This window comes from Arvicola amphibius, chromosome 2, assembly GCF_903992535.2.
Source record: "Arvicola amphibius chromosome 2, mArvAmp1.2, whole genome shotgun sequence".
NCBI lineage: Eukaryota > Metazoa > Chordata > Mammalia > Rodentia > Cricetidae > Arvicola > Arvicola amphibius.
The window spans coordinates 150,529,757-150,548,116 of NC_052048.2; the positions used below are offsets into that span (position 1 = coordinate 150,529,757).

An 18,360-nucleotide genomic window follows, 5' to 3' on the forward strand; every position below is an offset into this window, starting at 1 on the left:
CCTTTCTAGACCTCCCAGTATTGTAACTCACGAATCACAATTTTCCTTCTTAGCCCTGTAGCTCCACCCACTCTCTGATTGCTTTCCTGCTAACTCACTGGTGTTTTCTGCTGACCCCTTCTACCTCTGAAGCTTATCTCTTGTTACCCACTCTCTCTAGAGACGCCTAGCCTCTCCCCCTCTCTCATCGCTTAACTGACAATACTATCTCCGTGTCAAGGGTTCTTCACCCTTCCTTGAGTTTCTTGAACCTAACATTGCCCAGGGATAACTACTCATTCCTTTTACTCCCTGAGGCACTGTGATTAGGCAAGCCAGTACAGAGGTTCTTCCATCTTATATTCTTGCTGAAGCCATTTCAGGTTTAACTAGAATCTGATCTCCTTGATGGAAAAGCCCATGGAAAATAACCCGACTCTGTTCTAGGAATCAAAGGACAGGGTATCTTAGCTAAGTTATCTTAGCCTTTGTTAAAACTGCTTGTTTGTAAGGAACCCCTTCCAGCTAACTGTTCATCTTAGTTGCCTCTTTGTGCAGAACCCCTCCAACTAACCACTTTCCTTACTTCTGTTAAGACTGCATGCTACAGACTGCTTACTTCTACAAAGCCCCCTGCACCTACTGAGCGAGGAGCCAGTAGGTTTCAGCCTTTAAAACCCCTATGTACTGAATGGGAGTGGAAGTGAAGATGGGAAGGATACTCAGGACCCTGAACACCCAGGTGTGGTCTCAGTCTGCCGGAATAAAGACTTTTCAGTTGGCTATACACTGTGTCTGAGGGTCTGAGCGATCATCTCTAGTGAGCTCCCCATATCAGTATCTTAAAGGAAATGTTACCATCTAAGTTTATTTTCTTTTCATAAAGATTACTTTTATTTTATGTGCCTGTATGAGTATTTTGCCTGCATGTATGTTAAGTGTATTGTGTGCATGCCTGGTGCCTACAAAGGCCAGAAGAGGGCACCGGATCACCTGGAACTAGAGTTATAGATGACTGGAACCTGAACCCAGATCCTCTGTAAGAGCAACAAGTGATCCATCTCTCAGTTCCTTCTTTCATTTCTTCTCTCTCTCTCTCTCTCTCTCTTCCTCCCTCCCCCCTCTCTCATTCCGTCTTGGTTTTTTGAGACATGGTTTCTCTGTGTATCCCTGGCTGTCCTGGAACTCACTCTGTAGACCAAGCTGACCTTGAACTCTCAGAGATCTGCCTACCTCTGCTGGGACTAAAGGTGTGCATCACCACCACCCAGGCATCTCTCAGTTCTTAAACTATGAGCCTAAGAGTCAGTAAATCCACAGAGTATATGTTTCAGATCCAGCTAGGTTAAAAATACAATGCTGCTGTTTATTGTTGGTAGCCATAAGATCTTGGGCAAGTTAGGACTCTTAAGAAAATTATAAGCCTTGAAATAAGTAAAACAGAACACTAAGTTCTCAGTAAATCATCCCACAGTTAATTTACAATGACAGTTATTCCTCATGCCTAATTCCCAGCAAATAAAATCCTGACCCGTCTAGCAGGTCCAGTTATTCAAGGTCTGAAGAGGCACTACCTGAAAGAATCAAGGGCGGGAGAGAGAAAGGAGACCAAGCAGAGCTCTGTTGTCAAGGTCTCTCTTTATTAGGGTAATGGTTGTGGCTTATATAGCCCTTGAATGAGAAACTTGGCTTGGTGTGGGAGGAGAGGTAGGAAGGAACTTTGCCAGGGTAGCAAAGGTCACCAGTCAGCACCCCTGGTGTAAGCGGAAACATTCTTTTTGTGATTCCGTTAACAAACAGTTTTCAAGATAGCTGGAATGTGGGGCGGGTTCTGTTAACAAACAGCTCTCAAGATAGTTGGAATGTGGGGTTCTCTGCAAACATCCTTAGGACAATGGTCCCTGCCTGACAAGATCCTACTACAGTCCCCGTGTCATCTCACAGCCATGGTGTCATCTCTCAGGCCACTCCCACTCTCGTGTTATTAGTGCTCCCTCCCTCACCATTTCCACTTTGTTTCTGTTCTTGCCTCAACAAATCTCCACAAAGCAGCCAGCATAACTTTTCTAAGCATAAGCCAGAAATAATTCCTGTACTCAAGTTCTGCAGTTTCTTCTCATTGGACTTAAGTTTCTCACTCAAATTCCATTCCTTGGTCTTAAAGGTCATAGTATCAGTCATTTATTATAATGTCTATGGAGTTTTAAAAATTATTCTACTTTGAACTCCAAAAATGTTAAAATATACTAAGCCAGTTGAGTTTTTTGTTGTTGTTGTTGTTGTTGTTTTTGCTAATAATAAAGTCTTGCAGGAGCCAGGGGTGGTGAGAAGTTATGGTGGTGCATGCCTTTAGTCCTAGCACTCGGGAGGCAGAGGCAGGCAGATTTCTGTGAGCTCAAGGCCAGCCTGATCTACAGAGTAAGTTTCTGGACAGCCAAGGCTACACAGAGAAACCCTGTCTGAAAAACAAACAAACAAACAAACATAAAAAGAATAAAGTCTTATTTTGTACCCCAACTCATTTCAAACCTCCATTCTGGAGGTTTAATGCCAGCACTTGGGAACTTGGGAATCAGAGGCAGGTTCAGGCAGACCAAGCCTGGTCTACAAAGTGAGGTCTAGGCCAGACAAGACTATGTAGAGAGACCATATCTCAAACAAAACTTCAAATTTCCATCTCCTGCCTTGGCCTCCTAAGTGCTAAGATTAAAATAGTGTGTCATCAATGCCAAAGCAGGTAATGCCTGGAACAATGAGAATTCAATGATTCCACTCTGTTTCTTCAATCGTGCGTCTAGTCAAGCATGCACACTGGCTCACTGGCCTTTTTCCTTTTCCTGTGTTATAAATCTACTGTGCCTTGGGGACTTTGTATTAACTACTCTTTCCTACCTGGAAAGCTCTTCCTCAGCTCTTCTCATAATCTTGGGCCTCTTCCTGAAGTTCACTCAGCTCAAATATCAATTTCTTGTGTGTGTGTGTGTGTGTGTGTGTGTGTGTGTGCGCGCGTGTGTGTGTCTGTGTCTGTGTGTGTCTGGCCTGGAACTCCCTATGTACCACAGACTGGCCTCAAATTTTCAGAGATCACCTGTTTCTGACTCCCATGTGCTGGCATATGATACCATACCTGGCTAAATATCATTTTCTTGGTGAGACCTTCTAAGGCATCCATATGAAAATAGAACACTAAGAAGAACCTGACTTTACTTTTATCAAAATATTTAAATATGTTTCACATGTTAGTTTTTTTCTTTGAGAAAATATATAAAATAAACAAAAAATGTATTCAAGAAATACTTGTGGAACCCAAGTATGGTGCCCCGTGCCTGAAACCCCCATTACTTGAGAGGTTGAAGCAAGATTCTAAGTTGTGAGCAGGTCTGGGCTACATATCAAACTCGTAAGCCAAAAAAAATTGTTTTTTGTTTTTTTGAGACAAGACCTCTCTATGTATTCCTGGCTGCCCTGGAACTGTTATATATACCAGGCTGGCCTCAAACTCACAGAGATCCTCCTATCTCTGCTTCCAGAGTGCTAGGAATGAAGGCATGCCTACCTCCCCCCCCAAAAAAAACATTTTTTTTTTTTTAAGATTTATTTATTATGTATACAACATTCTGCCTTGATGTATGCCCGCACGCCAGAGGAGGGCGCCAGATCTCAGTACAGATGGTTGTGAGCCACCATGTGGTTGCTGGGAATTGAACTCAGGACCTCTGGAAGAGCAGCCAGTGCTCTTAACCTCTGAGCCATATCTCCAGCCCAAAACAAAACATTTTTAAAGAATTAAAAAGGCCTGTGTCTATGAACAAACAATTGTATAAATGAAAGAGTATGTTTGGAAACTAGGCGTCTTGCTGTCAAACAGTGATCATCAAAACTTCCTTTCTGTTTTATAACTAGTTCTTTCAAAAGACGGTGCTAGCATCTCAGCATGCTTACTCCATGAATGACAGCCTAGACTCACAGATGACCCTAGCCCTTATAAGAACCACATGATTATAATCCCTTACATTGTCCTCCCTCTAACTTTTCACCAAAATTGTCACCCAAATTCAAATTAACTGATTTCAATGAAATTGAACTCAATTTTCTCACTAAGATTGTGGCAGGCGGTTTTATAAAGAGAGAAGTGACTCATATGCATGAAAAGTGAAAGAGATTAAAAGAGGAAAAAGAATCTAGGGTCAACTACGGATTTTCTCTCTGGAAGGCTGACACTCTAAATGTACATGTACTGAGCCACGGTTGTCCCATGACTGTAATCCTAACACTTGGGAGATATAAGCAAAAAATCAGCAGCAGTTCAAGGCCAGTCTTGGCTACATGACTATCTCACAAAAACAAAGAAAGGCAAGGAAGATATGAACATAGTAGAGTTCTCAAGTAGACAAACATGAAATACCTTCAAAGTTCCATCAACCTACGAAATTTTAAGAGGAAATAAAAATATCTAAGTACCTGACTGACCAAGACTACCCTTAAACTGCTAGTGTCTGAGCTAGTGGTACCGCTGTAACCTAGAAGTGGGGTATTACCTTTGGGATATCTCCTTTAATACCTGGGGGCAGCCGCAGGATCCAGAAGTTCCTGTTCCTCAACAAGTTCTCCAGGTTCTCCAGCCGCCGCTGCAGCAGCCCGTACTCCTGCAGCAGGGTCCCCAGCACGGCCCACTTGCCCTCCAGCTGGCTCCCAAGCTCAGTTGCTGTCTTCTCACAGCTGGCTAGTTTCTTCTCTGCTGTCCCTGTCCTGCCTTCTAGGTGGAGGAGTCGCCGGCTGTGGACCTCCACCTTCCTCTCTATGGCCTGCACAGCAGCCACCACTGTCCACAGGGAGATGGCTGCGGTCTGCAGGTGTGCCTCATTTGTTGCTGGAGGTGTAGGAAGAGGAAGAGGCTGCAGAGATGTAAGGCATTCCGAGTCCCAGTCAGAAGTCTACGTGCAATGGAGAGATGGGGGCAAGACGTTGAGTTAGAAGGACTCCTGACTCTAAACTACAACCAGATAAGAGCTACTTAACTGTCCAGCTGATAATAATCAAAATAGTTTTAGGCCAGGTGGTGGTGGCCACCTTTAAGTTCAGCACTCCACAGGCAGAAGCAAGATCTCTGTGAGTTCTAGGCCAGCCTGGGATACAAAGCAAGCACCAGGACAGGTTCCAAAGCTACACAGAGAAACCCTGTCTCAAAAACCAAAAAAAAAAAAAAAAAAAAAAAAAAAAAAAAAAAAAAAAGAAGAAGAAGAAAGAAAGAAAGAAAGAAAGAAAGAAAGAAAGAAGAGAAAAGAAAAGTTAAGTCTCTCTGTTATATTGTTGCTCTGAAACCTGTAGGCATCAAAAGCCAAGGGAACTGTTTTGGTGGGTTCAAGAATGAACTGGGAAAGATAGTGATAAAGATAAATAAAGTGGCTTCTTAGGACCAGTTTGGCCCATCTCTCTAATAAAGGATCCAGAAGTTCAGGTTGCTGCTGCCTCTATCTCTGGAAAGGGCAAAGAATTCTCACCAAGTTTCACTTACCACAGTGCTCTACGACAAATCTCTTAAGAATTTATATTCTAGCTCTGTCTTTCACTGAGGTTATACGCTACAACTATACCAATTGGTAATAACTGACAGACTGAGGATGCATAGTCTAGAGAAAATATGACAACTACTTTCAAATATTCAAGGGTTATGAAATTGAAAGTAGGACAGGTTTATTTAATCTTATACTATAAAACTCCAAAGGACAAACTAGATGTGGAAAAATAGGTGGGAATTTGGAACCCCAAATCACAACTCCCCTATGTTGTCCTCTGCACTAAGGAAACTGAGTCAGGAGAATTGCTCTGAGTTTGAGTCTAGTCAGGGCTACATAGTGAGTATCAAGCCAGCAAGGGCTACAATATCAAGACCTTAATCCCAAACCCTGATCCCAGCCCCACAAAATAGGCGGGTAACAATGTCAGAATTAGATGTTTTTCCAAGAAAGCCACAGGCTATTCATTACTGAATGTACTTTGAAACAGAGTATCATAAATGGAAGAAATCTGGACTAAGCCTCCTCAAGGCCTGACTCTCCTCTCGGAACCCAACACACGGCTCTGGCTACAGCCCTCTATTTCCACTTCATGCACTGTCTTAGTCTCATTTCATTGATCTCCAATCCATTAATAATAACTCTAGCCTATGATGACTCCATCTGCCCAGGCCTACCGCCTGTACATGGCTTTGCTTTCTTCCCTGCTTGACCATTTCTGGCACCTTTCAACCCCATTTCACTCCTGTCACTTGCTGGCTGACCTCCTACTTTGAATGAGTTGAATCATTCACTTTTTTTTTTTTTTTTTTGCTTGTTTCTACAAGCAGTCGAGTGAGATCTACAAAAGTAAATCATACAATCATGTGAGATGCTGTCATACACCAACGGTCAATGCTCATTGACACTACCAACACTATCCAGTGCCCTCCAGGCTTCTGCAAACTCTCAAACTAATGTGCAAAGAATCAGCTAGAAAAGGCTGGGCAATCGGCCAGTGAGGCGGCTTAGCAGATAAAGACACTTGCAAGTCAAGCCTGATTATCTGAGCTAAATTCCTGGGACCCAAATGGTGGCAATTCTGTTGAAGGAGTGTAGTGAGGTGCTGCGGGCAGGCCTGCTTTTCATCCTGCCCAGCTCCTGGCCACCGTCTAGCTTATACCTCAAAATAACATCACACAAATTGTATTCTTTTAAATACTGCCTGGCCCATTATTTTCAGCCTCTTACTCACATCTTGATTAACCCATATCTAATAATCTGTGTAGCACCACGAAGTGGTGTCTTACCGGGAAGTTTCTAGCTTACGTCCATCTTGGGCTGGAGCTTCATCGCGTCTGTCTCCTCTCTCAGGAGAGGCACAGTGGTCTGTCTCACTTAGGAGAGGTGTGGCATCTGACTGAGCCATCTACCTCACTTCCTTCTTCCTGTTCTGTCTACTCCGCCCACCTAAAGGCTGGCCAATCAAATGGGCCAGGCAGTTTCTTTATTAGCCAATGGGAGTCCTCCATCATTTCCCCTTTTTCTGTTTAAACAAAAAAGAAAGGCTTTAACTTTAACATAGTAAAATTACATATAACAAAACAGTTATCAAGTAAGAATTACAGTTACAATATTTATATCTACTTTATCTTTTATCATAACAAAGGAAAACAACTATAACTATCTATTCTTCAGCTCCATCAAAGACTCCAGAAGGACACAATATTACCTAAGTAAATAAGAAATATGCAATTTCCAAACTCTAGAAATGATAGAGACATCTCGCTGCCTGGACAGTCACCCAAAGTTCTTTTGTATTGTTGGGGCATCTATCTTCGGCCTATAGGCCCACAGTATCCAGCAGACTTTCCCATGAAGCAGGAAATTTCAAAGACAGTTCAGTCACTATCTGCTGTGTCCTGCAGAATGTCTCACAGACTCTTTCATGAATCAGGAACCCAGAGAGATCATCTCACCTATAGGCAAGTTCAGCAATCCTCTCTCTGAGGGTTCTCTGTGTCCAGTTTATGCAATAGTCTAGGCAAGAGCAATTTCTTGCCCAAATGGCTATCAAACTCCATAAGTAGCCTCTTCGATGCCCATCTCCCTCTTGAAGTAGATTGGTGCTGCCAGGAGCAGATGTGTCATGAAAAGCATTAGGGCTTTTGTCATGAAAAGCCCTAAATTATTAAAACATTTAAAATGCCATATTCTATAGTCTTTGAAAGATATGAAGAATGCATATTTAACTTAAATATATCTCTATATATCTAGAAAATCTAACTAACATGACTACAAGCTTTACTATTATTGATGACTATTCATTAACAACCTATATACATTACATTTTTTAAATGAACTACACAATCACAATACCTTAATCAAGATCAGACATACATATACATATAACAAAATTGACCTTAAAATCCATACCAACGCAAATTATTCATATCTATATCATATCCCCCTTTAAATGTAAAAGAATATTTATAAGCAATATTTGGGAATATGGGCACAGTTATTTCTCTCCCAACTGCTTCCTGCTGAATGGGGACGCTGTTAATCAGATCTTTCATGGTGTAACCTGTGTGCCAGGTTCATCTCAGTCATCAGTTGGGTAAAGTAATTTTCTGAAGGTGTTCACAGCAACCTTTCAGGAGGGCGTGGTCTATCATACCATATTGGGATAGAAGCAATCCACAGAGTCTCATTTTCTGTAAAAACAAAAGAAGAATCTCTTTTCCAAAGTATCATATCCTTAGATCCAAATTCTGAAGTCAAGGTATTTTCAAAATATCTATGTTGTATTAGTTCCGCAGCATTTATAAACAAATATCTTTTAGCAGCTGTTGCTCCTTCCTCAGCATTCAAACAATCCAAAGAGAGCATAATAGTATACAGTATCAAGGTTCTCTGTATATTTTCCATCTTTGTGCAGCTTTGTTTTAACCTCTATTTCGTTTATTTTTACTTTTACTTTTTGAGACAGGTTCTCTGTATATCTTTGTCCTGGAATAACTCTATAGACCAGGCTGTCCTTGAACTCTCAGAGATCCAATTGCCTCTGCTTCCCAAGTGCTGGGATTAAAGGCGTATGCTACCACACCTTGAACTCACAGAGATCTGTCTGTCTCTGCCTCCCAGGCATTGGGATTAAAGGTGTGTGCTGCCACACCTTGAAGTCACAGAGGTCAATCTACCTCTGCCTCCCAAGTGTTGGGATTAAAGGTGTGTACCACCACAACAAACTACTTCCTTTTTTTTAAGAACTTTAACCTTTAGCCTGCATATATTTTTAACACATCATAAATCATTTAGACATTTTCTTCGACTTTGAATCTTTCTTTTACTGTATATCTCTTTTTCTGACGACATGAGTCTTTAATTTACCAAACAATATCGGTAGGACTAAAGCCGTGACTCTAGCCCATTCCTTAGCTTTCCAGCCTCATGGCAGAGATACTGCTGTAGCCATGTTTGTCACCACAACTCTGTGGAGGTTCAAGGTCCCTGCCAGCAAGCAAGCTGCAACGGTGTCAAACAACACTCAAAAGCTCCATAGTCAGGACTGCCTGCTTGAAAGAGTCAGAGTTTACCCTGGCAGGATGGCCCAGAAAGCCAGCATTTTAAAACAGCACAACTTTTTTCCTGCTGTGGCTGAAAACCGAAAAGCACACATTCAGCTTTTCATCAATACCGTTTACGTGTCTTGTGGCAGGACCTCTTAAAAGGACTGCAGGGTTTTGCAGCTAAAGCTGAGTCAGGAAGCCTCTCTTAGATGAGAGTGCTTGCTCTAGCAAGTAAAGCCAAACCCGAGAAATTGTTGTTACCAAGAATCCATTCTTTACTCTATTCTTTCCCAAGCTTTCTCAAGCATTCTGTGGATTCAGTTATCCACGTGGGCGCCATTCTGTAGTGAGGAGCTGCGGGCTGCGTTCTTGCCGCCCTGCTCCTGGCTGCCTGGCTAGCTTATGCCCCGAAATAACATCACACAAATTGTATTCTTTTAAATACTGCCTGGCCCATTATTTTCAGCCTCTTACTCACTTCTTGATTAACCCATATCTAATAATCTGTGTAGCACCACGAAGTGGTGTCTTACCGGGAAGTTTCTAGCTTACGTCCATCTTGGGCTGGAGCTTCATCGCATCTGTCTCCTCTCTCAGGAGAGGCACAGTGGTCTGTCTCACTTAGGAGAGGTGTGGCATCTGACTGAGCCATCTACCTCACTTCCTTCTTCCTGTTCTGTCTACTCCGCCCACCTAAAGGCTGGCCAATCAAATGGGCCAGGCAGTTTCTTTATTAGCCAATGGGAGTCCTCCATCAAAGGAGGTTGGTTCCCAGCAGCTTAGTAGCTCAGACCCAAAATAATCACAGAGAAACCATATTATTTAAAACACTGCTTGGCCCATTAGCTCTAGCTTCTTATTTGCTAACTCTTATATCTTAATTTAACCCATCTCCATTAATCTGTGCATCACCATGAGGTCGTAGCCTACCAGCAAAGTTTCATTGTGTCTGTCTCTGGCGGTGGCTCCATGGCATCTCCCTAACTCCTCATTTTTCCTCCCAGCATTCAGTTTAGTTTTCCCCGGCTACCTGAGTTCTGCCCCATCAACAGGCCAAGGCAGTTTCTTTATTCATCAATGGAACTCACATCATATAAAGGGGAATCCCAAATCACAACTCCCCTATGTTGTTCTCTGCACTAAGGAAACTGAGTCAGGAGAATTGCTCTGAGTTTGAGTCTAGTCAGGGCTACATAGTGGGTATCAAGCCAGCAAGGGCTACAATAGCAAGACCTTAATCCCAAACCCTGATCCCAGCCCCACAAAGTCATTGACAATCCAGTTAAAATCCATATTTTCATTCAGCAAGTGTGATAAGAAATGGAGATGGTGTGCTTTGAGCACATTCTTAGGTGATGGATGCTCTACCTTCTGATTTAGAGAGCAAACAGGGAGGGCAGAGACTTATTCACATAGCACCTTACACTCCAGAGATGACATGGTGTCTTACTTTAAGAAAACTGAAGTGAGTCAGACTATGGTGGTGCATGCCTTTGATCCCAGCACTGGGAGGTAGGGGGAAGAGGGGAGACAGGCGGATCTCTGTGAGTTCCAGGACAGCCAGGGCTATCCAGAGAAACCTCTCAGAAAACAAAAAAAGGAAACTGAAGAAATTAGGCCTAAACTCTTCTTCTTTATACTTCTTCCCACACCAAACCTATCAGTAATAATACATGGGTCCTTTCTTTCTCAAAGGAGCTTGATCTTGTTTAAAGCCAGTCTCTCCACTTGTACTCTTAATACCAACCCTTCTACCTTATAAGGTACATTAAAAAAATAACAGCTGGTGTGGTGGCAAATGCCTTTGGTCCTAGCACTTGCAGGGGCAAAAATACTTCTGTGAGCTTGGGGCCAGCCTGAACTATATATTGGCCAGTTGGGGCTACATAGCAAGATTCTGTCTCAAAAAGACTCAATAGTACTCATAGTAGTAAAAAAATTTGTCAGGCTGGGCGGTCATAGTGGACGCCTTTAATCCCAGCACTCGAGAGGCAGAAACAGGTGGATCTCTGTGAGTTTAAGGGCAGCCTGGTCTACAGAGTGAGTTCCAGAACAAGCTCCAAAGCAGCAGAGAAACCCTGTCTCAAAAAACCCAAACCAAAAACAAAACTAAAACAAAAAATTGTCAGTGAAGTGCTCAACCAAATGGGGCATCCACACCACTGCCCAAACCCCAAGGCTCAGCGACCACGGCGGAAAAAGGGCAACAAGGTCCTAAGACCTAAGGTTGGACTGGAGTGAAACAGTGTCTTCTGGACGTGACAAGAACGCGGCACTCACGAACTCCTATCTACTGTGGCTGCCTGCATAAAATCAAGCTAACCAGCAGGGCGGTGGTGGCACACGCCTTTAATCCCAGCACTTGGGAGGCAGAGGCAGGCGGATCTCTGTGAGTTCGAGACCAGCCTGGTCTACAAGAACTAGTTCCAGGACAGGCTCCAAAGCTACAGAGAAACCTTGTCTTGGAAAAAAAAAAATCAAGCTAGCCAACATTACAGCATAGAAGGGGAAGAGGAGGTTCATGAGCTCCCACCCATAACTGAGGAGCTATGGATAACTGACGGCATCTGGGGGAGGGAAAGCCCATTTTTTAGGGGTGTGGCTCCTGGTAGGCCAACCCCATTCTGGTGGATGGAATATACACCAAGGAGTATAAGAGAAGCACAAATTGGACTCCATGGGTCATATAGACACACAGGTACAAAACTGGGGGACACTGGTAAAGGAAGGGGGTGAACCTGGGAGGAGCTAGGAGAATGAATGGGGTGAACATGATGAAAATACATTCTATTAAATTCTCAAAGACTAGAAATGTTTTTAAATCGCTTAGATTTATTTTATATATATGATATAAATATATATATATATGATATAAATATATATATCAGTACCATGTTGCTGTGTATACATGTGGCACCAGGAGAGGGCATCAGATACTCTAGAACCGGAGTTACAGATTCTTGTTAGCCACCATGTGAATGCTGGACCTAAACCAGGGTCCTCTGAGAGCGCAACAAGTGTTCTTAACTGCTGAACCATCTCTCCAGCCCCTAAAATTGTCTCTTAAAATTAAAAATATCAGTATTTCCCAATTCTTTGTCATAAAACAGATTTGCCCTGGTCAGTACCATAGCCACTGACTCCATGTGATCAGTGAGGGCCTGAAATGTGGTCGGTTCAACTGAGATACGCTGCGTATAAAAATAATAACGGTGTGAAGACTTAGGATGAAAAGCTGTAAAGTCTCATTAACAATTTTGTATTATTCAATGCTATTGAAATATTGCATGCATTAGGCTAAATAACACATATCACTGAAATTAATTTCCTGTTTTTACTTTTTTTCTTTTCTAAGACACATAATTTGGTTATTTGGCCAAGGATATTCTAAAATTTCTGATCCTCCTCTCTGACTCCCAAGTGTGAGAGCCATGGTTTTACCTCCTAAACAAGACGACTAGAGAATTAAAAGTATGTGCACAGCTTTCAGCATGATGGTCTCTACTATCTTTTAAATTGTTTTTTGTTTGTTTGTTTGGAAAAAAATTAAGCTCCAGGCGTAGGGATGGTGTTCTCTCTGTTCTATTCCCCGCCCAAACCCACTGCTCCTGTTTTCTTCTTCCTTCTCTTACTTCCTAGTGCTTCCTCAGCGGACCTGCCCGCCATCTGACCTATTAAAACGTCTCTTTGAGTTGACCAACGGCTTCTTGGGTGGCAAACACAAGCAATACTTTCCAGTCGGAACGTTCTGTTAATCAACCATTCCCCCTTCCTTAATGGCTGTGTGCAAGGGCTGTCCCGGTTGCCCTGGTGGCTCTGGCATCTATCCTCTGCAGGCCTGCAGCAAACAAGCACACGCATGACTGGCTAAGCCTGCGCCCTCGTCGGCCCTTCCAAGGTCCCTGCAGGGCCTTGTCCGGGCGGGCGGGCGCGCGACAGTGGCCGTCGACGCGCAGTCTGTTAAGGGCACACCTTGGCTTTTACCTTCGCCGCCTCGCAGGTGACTGTCCAGCCGCGCCTAGCAACGACAGCTCTCACGGCTGTACACGATGGCTGGCGGATTTCAGAAGCCCCTCGAGCCCACTTCCCCGTCCTGCGGGCTAACGCGAAGCAGCCCCCGCGCGTTCGAGCTCGAAACCTCATACCCGGTCCCCCGGCGCTGCAGTCCGCGGTGGCCCTTCAGGGCGGGCGACAGCCGCAGACCCACGCGGGCGACAAGGCCCGCGGTCGTCCCCAGCCTCCGCGCTCCCCCTAAAGCCCCGATGACAGAGACGCCCGCGCATCGTCGCCCTTACCGGAGCGGCGGTCGTCTCTGCCATGGTCCTCCGCTGCCCGGTCCGGTCCCGGGGGTCGCCGCCGCACACAGGCCGGGCTGCTCGGTGCTCTCCGCAAGCGGCGAGAAGCGGTCTCGCGTTGCTCGCACTGACAGGACTCGCGCGGCAATCCGGCTTCCGGGAGCGCAGCGACGCGGAGGAGCTGAGTAGCTGGTAGCCTCCGCCGCACCGGCTGCACCCGCCCCTCAGCAGGCGCTTCGTGAACAACGAGTGCGGCGGGCGTTCCTCCGGCCTAGACGCGCCCGCTCCCGTCGGTCCTCCCGGGCCAGCGCGCCCCCTGGCGGCCCCCGCGTCCGGCGCACCCTTCCAGAGGTCAGCTTCTGGGAAGAGAGTTTTGGTGAACGGAGATCCCACTTACATACTTGGTTTTCTCATCCACCCAGAAGGCACCACAGATGCCAGGTAGGTAAGGCCTAGCAGGCAGCGTCTAGGCTGGACAGTAACCCAGTCTACTACCACTGTAGAAATGAGTGACTTAGGTGAGAATGACGGAGTTATATCTTTTGTAGAAATTATAAATGAGGGCTGGAGAGATGGCTCAGAGGTTAAGAGCACTGACTGTTCTTCCAGAGGTCCTGAGTTCAATTCCCAGCAACCGCATGGTGGCTCACAGCCATCTATAATGAGATCTGGTGCCCTCTTCTGGCATGCAACCATACATGGAAGGAATGTTGTATACATAATAAATAAATAAAATATTTAAAAAAAAAAGAAATTATAAATGAGTGAAGCTCACACTCCATGTGGCTTGCATTGGCCACAAAGATCGGTCGATTTTGATTACTGCTTCTCTTGGGCTTGGCTGAGAAGTGGAATTGTTATAATATTTGTTTATTTTTATTTTTTGTGTGTGAGTGTTTGCCTATACTTGTATCTAGTGTGGTGTCCATGGAGGCCAGAAAAGGGTGAAGGATTTCTTAGAACTGGAACCACAGACGTTGTGAGCAACCATGTGGGGGCTGGGAACCAAACTCAGATCCTCCGCTGAACCATCTCACCAGCCCCTTTTGAGACCAACAAAAATAAAGCTTGCAATTATATCTACTGGATCTGGACTAAGGGACAGTGAAGACAAAATTGTGTGCTTAACAGAGTGTGTTGTAGAAAGATAATCACACAACCATAACTTTCCAGCATACCTCTCCTTTCAAACACAAATGAATCAACGTCTTCTCAAGCCTGTATTTCAGTAAATGAATCCAGTCAATTCTCTAAAGAATAGAAGAGTCTGTAATTCCCCAAAGTATGAGGGTCATCTTCTTGGACCACTTCTACTTGAGCATACTGTGTTATTTAGTGTACATACAAGGTAAGTACCTTATATTAATTTGAGCATGAACTGTGGTCAGATGGTGCATAGTTGAGAGCTAAAATCATCATTTTTGGAACCAGAACATCACCATAACAGAATTAACTTCTATAAAATGAAAAGAAGGTGAAGACAAAGATGAAGGCAAAGAAGAAGAAAAGTTTGGCCTCGGGAAAATTACTTAGTGATTTTATTATTGAAAGTCATAATTTAAAAATTTGGACTCAAAAGAAAAGAACAAAGCCTGATATGGTGCTACTCACCTTTAATCCTAGTGCTGGAGAGGCAGAGGCAGGAGGATTTCTGTTCGTCTAAGTTTAGCCTGGCCCCCACATAGCAAGCTCCAAGCAATCTAGAGCTACACAGTGGACTCTACACCCCCCGAAAAAAAGAGTAGTAATTTCCATGTTCTTTGTTAGCTTTGTTTAATTGTTAGATGCTCTTGTAAACACTAAATATGGACTTCTGAATTATTAAATAAGACTCCTTATCTTTTTATTTATTTCAGGCTTTTAAACTGTGTAGCCCAGGTAGTGGACGATGACTTTAACTCCTGACCCTCCCGCCTCCACCTCCCGTATTTCTTATCTGCTCTCTGCCATGTGGTGGCGCTGTCTCTCAACATGGCGTGTTCATCTTGCTTCACTCTGCATCTGCTCAAAACTCTGGAGACTCTGCTCTTCTTTCCTGCCCTGAAAATCCTGCCAATCAGCTTTTTATTAACAATGATAGCAACACATTTTCAGTGTACAAGATTATTCTATAACAGCCCATCCTGCTTCTTCTGTGTCTACTGGTATCTCTCATGCCTCTTCCTTTCTCTCCCTGGAAATCCCACCCATATCTCTTCCTACCTATTGGTCATCTGTAGGGTGTAGGAGGTCCTTCTGACTATGTGTTGCTTTCATTGGTTAATAAACAAACTGCCTTGGCCTGTTGATAGGGCAGAACTTAGGTAGGCATGGAAGACAGAACTGGATTCTGGGAGGAAAAAGGCAGAGTCAGGGAAATGCCATGAATCCAACGCCGGAGTAAGACATGCCGAATCTTTGCTGGTAAGTCACTGCCATATGGCGATACACAGATTAATGGACATGGGTTAAATTAAGATGTAAGAGTTAGCCAATAAGAAGCTAGAGTTAATGGGCCAAGCAGTGATTTAAATAATACAATTTCTGTGTGGTTATTTTGGGGCTAAGCTAGCCAGGCAGATGGGACAAACAAGCGGCTCTCCTCCTATAGTCATCTAGCTTTTTATTACACCAATTACAGCAAATGCATCTTCACACAGTGTACAAATAGCTCACAACAGATAAGACACTTTCAGCTGAGCTCTGCCTGTTCAAAATGATAATGCTATCACCAAGCTGTTAAATGTTTCTTCCTCTGATAGTAATTATTAAAATAAAGACTTATATTTAATTATTTGTCTTAAATATGCTTTGTGGGTGGAGCTGGAGCTGGAGAGATGTCTCAGCAATAAAGAGCACTTACTGCTCTTTTAGGACTGGGATCCTGTTCCCAGAACTGCATGGCACTTGGCAATCACTTGTAACTTTAGTTCTACAGTATCCAATGGCCTCTTCTGGCCTCCAGCTCCTGCACTCACATGATGCACAGAGAGATGGCTCAGTGGTTAACAGCACTTACTGCTTTTGCAGAGGACTTAAGTCCTGTTCCCAGCACCCACATGGTACTAACAACCATTTCTAACTGCAGTTCCAGAGGATCTGGTGTCCACTTCCAGACTCTTCAGATATTTCATGCACATGCTTACAAACAGAAAGGCAAAACACCTATATACATAAAATAAAAAAAATAAACTTTAAAAAAATCCTGAATAGCTGGGCGGTGGTGGCACACGCCTTTAGTCCTAGCACTTGGGAGGCAGAGGCAGGCGGATCTTTGTGAGTTCAAGGCCAGCCTGGTCTACAAGAGCTAGTTCCAGGACAGGCTCCAAAGCTACAGAGAAACCCTGTCTTGAAAAACAAACAAACAAACAAAAATCCTGAATATATACTCACATTGTAACACATATGTAATGTGTTCATTACATATTTGTAACATATGTGTTACATATTGTAACACATATTTGTGCCTAGGGTTGTGCATAAGCTTACCCAAGATCTCTAGTGACTGTACTTCCAGTTTTGTTTTTGTTTTTTGTACTAGCTGGAAACTTGAAACAGCCAAAATGTTCCACACCAGGAGAATGGTTGCTTAAACTGGTAAATCTATACCTTGTAACATTGTTTACCAAAATAAAGGAAATAAAATGTTCTATACAACAGTATACTAGTATCAACTCCCTGATTTTGACATTACAGCATAATATATAGTGTGACCTCTAGAGGAAACTTGGTTCAGAAGATATTTTCTGTACAATCTTTGTAACTTCCTATGGATCTATAGTTATTCCAAAATAAAAATGGTGTTTTTAATCAACACCTCCCATAAATACTTGGCCCAGTCTTGCATGGCAATTCTTACTTTCCTAAATAAGGTCTCTCCCTTTAAATGCGGTGTGTGTTCCAAGGCTTGCTAGTCAATCACTCTCTTTGCTTTATATGTATGATTCTTTTATTATGTATAAAAAAATAAAATCCTTCTTCTAACCCTTCCCAAACAGTTCTATCTACTAGGTACAATTATTCAACCACCTATGGGGGCAATACTCATTCAAATTACCACAGGTAGCAATTGCTCTTAGCCACTGAACCATCTCTTCATCAATACTCTGACTTGGTTGTTGTTGTTTTGAGATAGGACACTATATAGCCTTGGTTTGCCTGGAACTGACTATATAAACCAGGTTGTCTTCAGACTCATAGAGATCCACCACCCTCTGCCTTCCAAAGTGCTGGAACTAAAGACATGCACCACCACACCTGGCTTTTATCCAGCCATTCAATCTGTGGGAAAAGTGAGAGAGGGATGAGGTGAGTGATAATGAATTGAGGGTTGAGCCAGGCATGGTGGCGCATACCTTTAAGCCCCCAGCACTTGGGGGCAGAGGCAGGTGGATCTCAGTGAGTTCAAGGTCAACCTGGTGTACACAGAGCTCCAGACCAACCAAGGCTATAGCAAGACTATCTAAGGTGAAAGAGGGAGAATACCAACATAATCTAATTGCCCCTATGTTGGCAGAGACTGTTTGTTCATTCCTGGCCACCCAGACTGAAAATAATTATTCAGAAACTATATTAATTAAATCACTGCTTGTCCAATTGCTTAAGTGTATTGCTAGCTAGCTCTTATATCTTAAATTAACCTATTTCCATTATTTTATATTTTCCCACAAGGCTCGTGGTTTACTGGTAAAATTCCCAGGCCTTGATTCAAAAAAGCCTCTCCCTACTATTTCCTGTGTCTCTCTATATGTCCTGTGTCCTCCAAAACCTCTATGGCTAATTTTGGTCACCTAGTAGCTAGCAGTACTCTCTGATTCAAGGTAAGCTTTGTTGACAGTCTGTGGAGTGTTAGAGTGCTATCAAAATATTCTACAACATTTTACCCTTTTGTCTAAATAAAAAAGGAAGGTTTTAATTCCAACACAGTATAACTATATACAATAAGAACAATAACAAGGAAAGAATTACATTTATAATGTTCAATACATTTGCGTTTAGCAAATTCAAAGAAAACACTCTATTATCTATTCTATCTTGATG

The 18,360-nt window shown here is 43.3% G+C and overlaps 1 protein-coding gene across 1 annotated transcript in view; it reads right to left on the reverse strand.

The window, feature by feature from the left end:
- LOC119806361 (zinc finger protein 398) overlaps positions 1-13,547 on the reverse strand; it is a 31,372-nt gene extending 17,825 nt beyond the window's left edge. The window contains exons 1-2 of the mRNA XM_038318049.1: positions 13,342-13,547; positions 4,518-4,913 (exon numbers count right to left, since the gene is read on the reverse strand). Of these exons, the coding sequence (XP_038173977.1) occupies positions 4,518-4,913; positions 13,342-13,365 (420 nt within the window). The 5' untranslated portion in view covers positions 13,366-13,547. The remainder of the gene's footprint in view (positions 1-4,517; positions 4,914-13,341) is intronic.
- Positions 13,548-18,360: the final 4,813 nt, after the last annotated feature.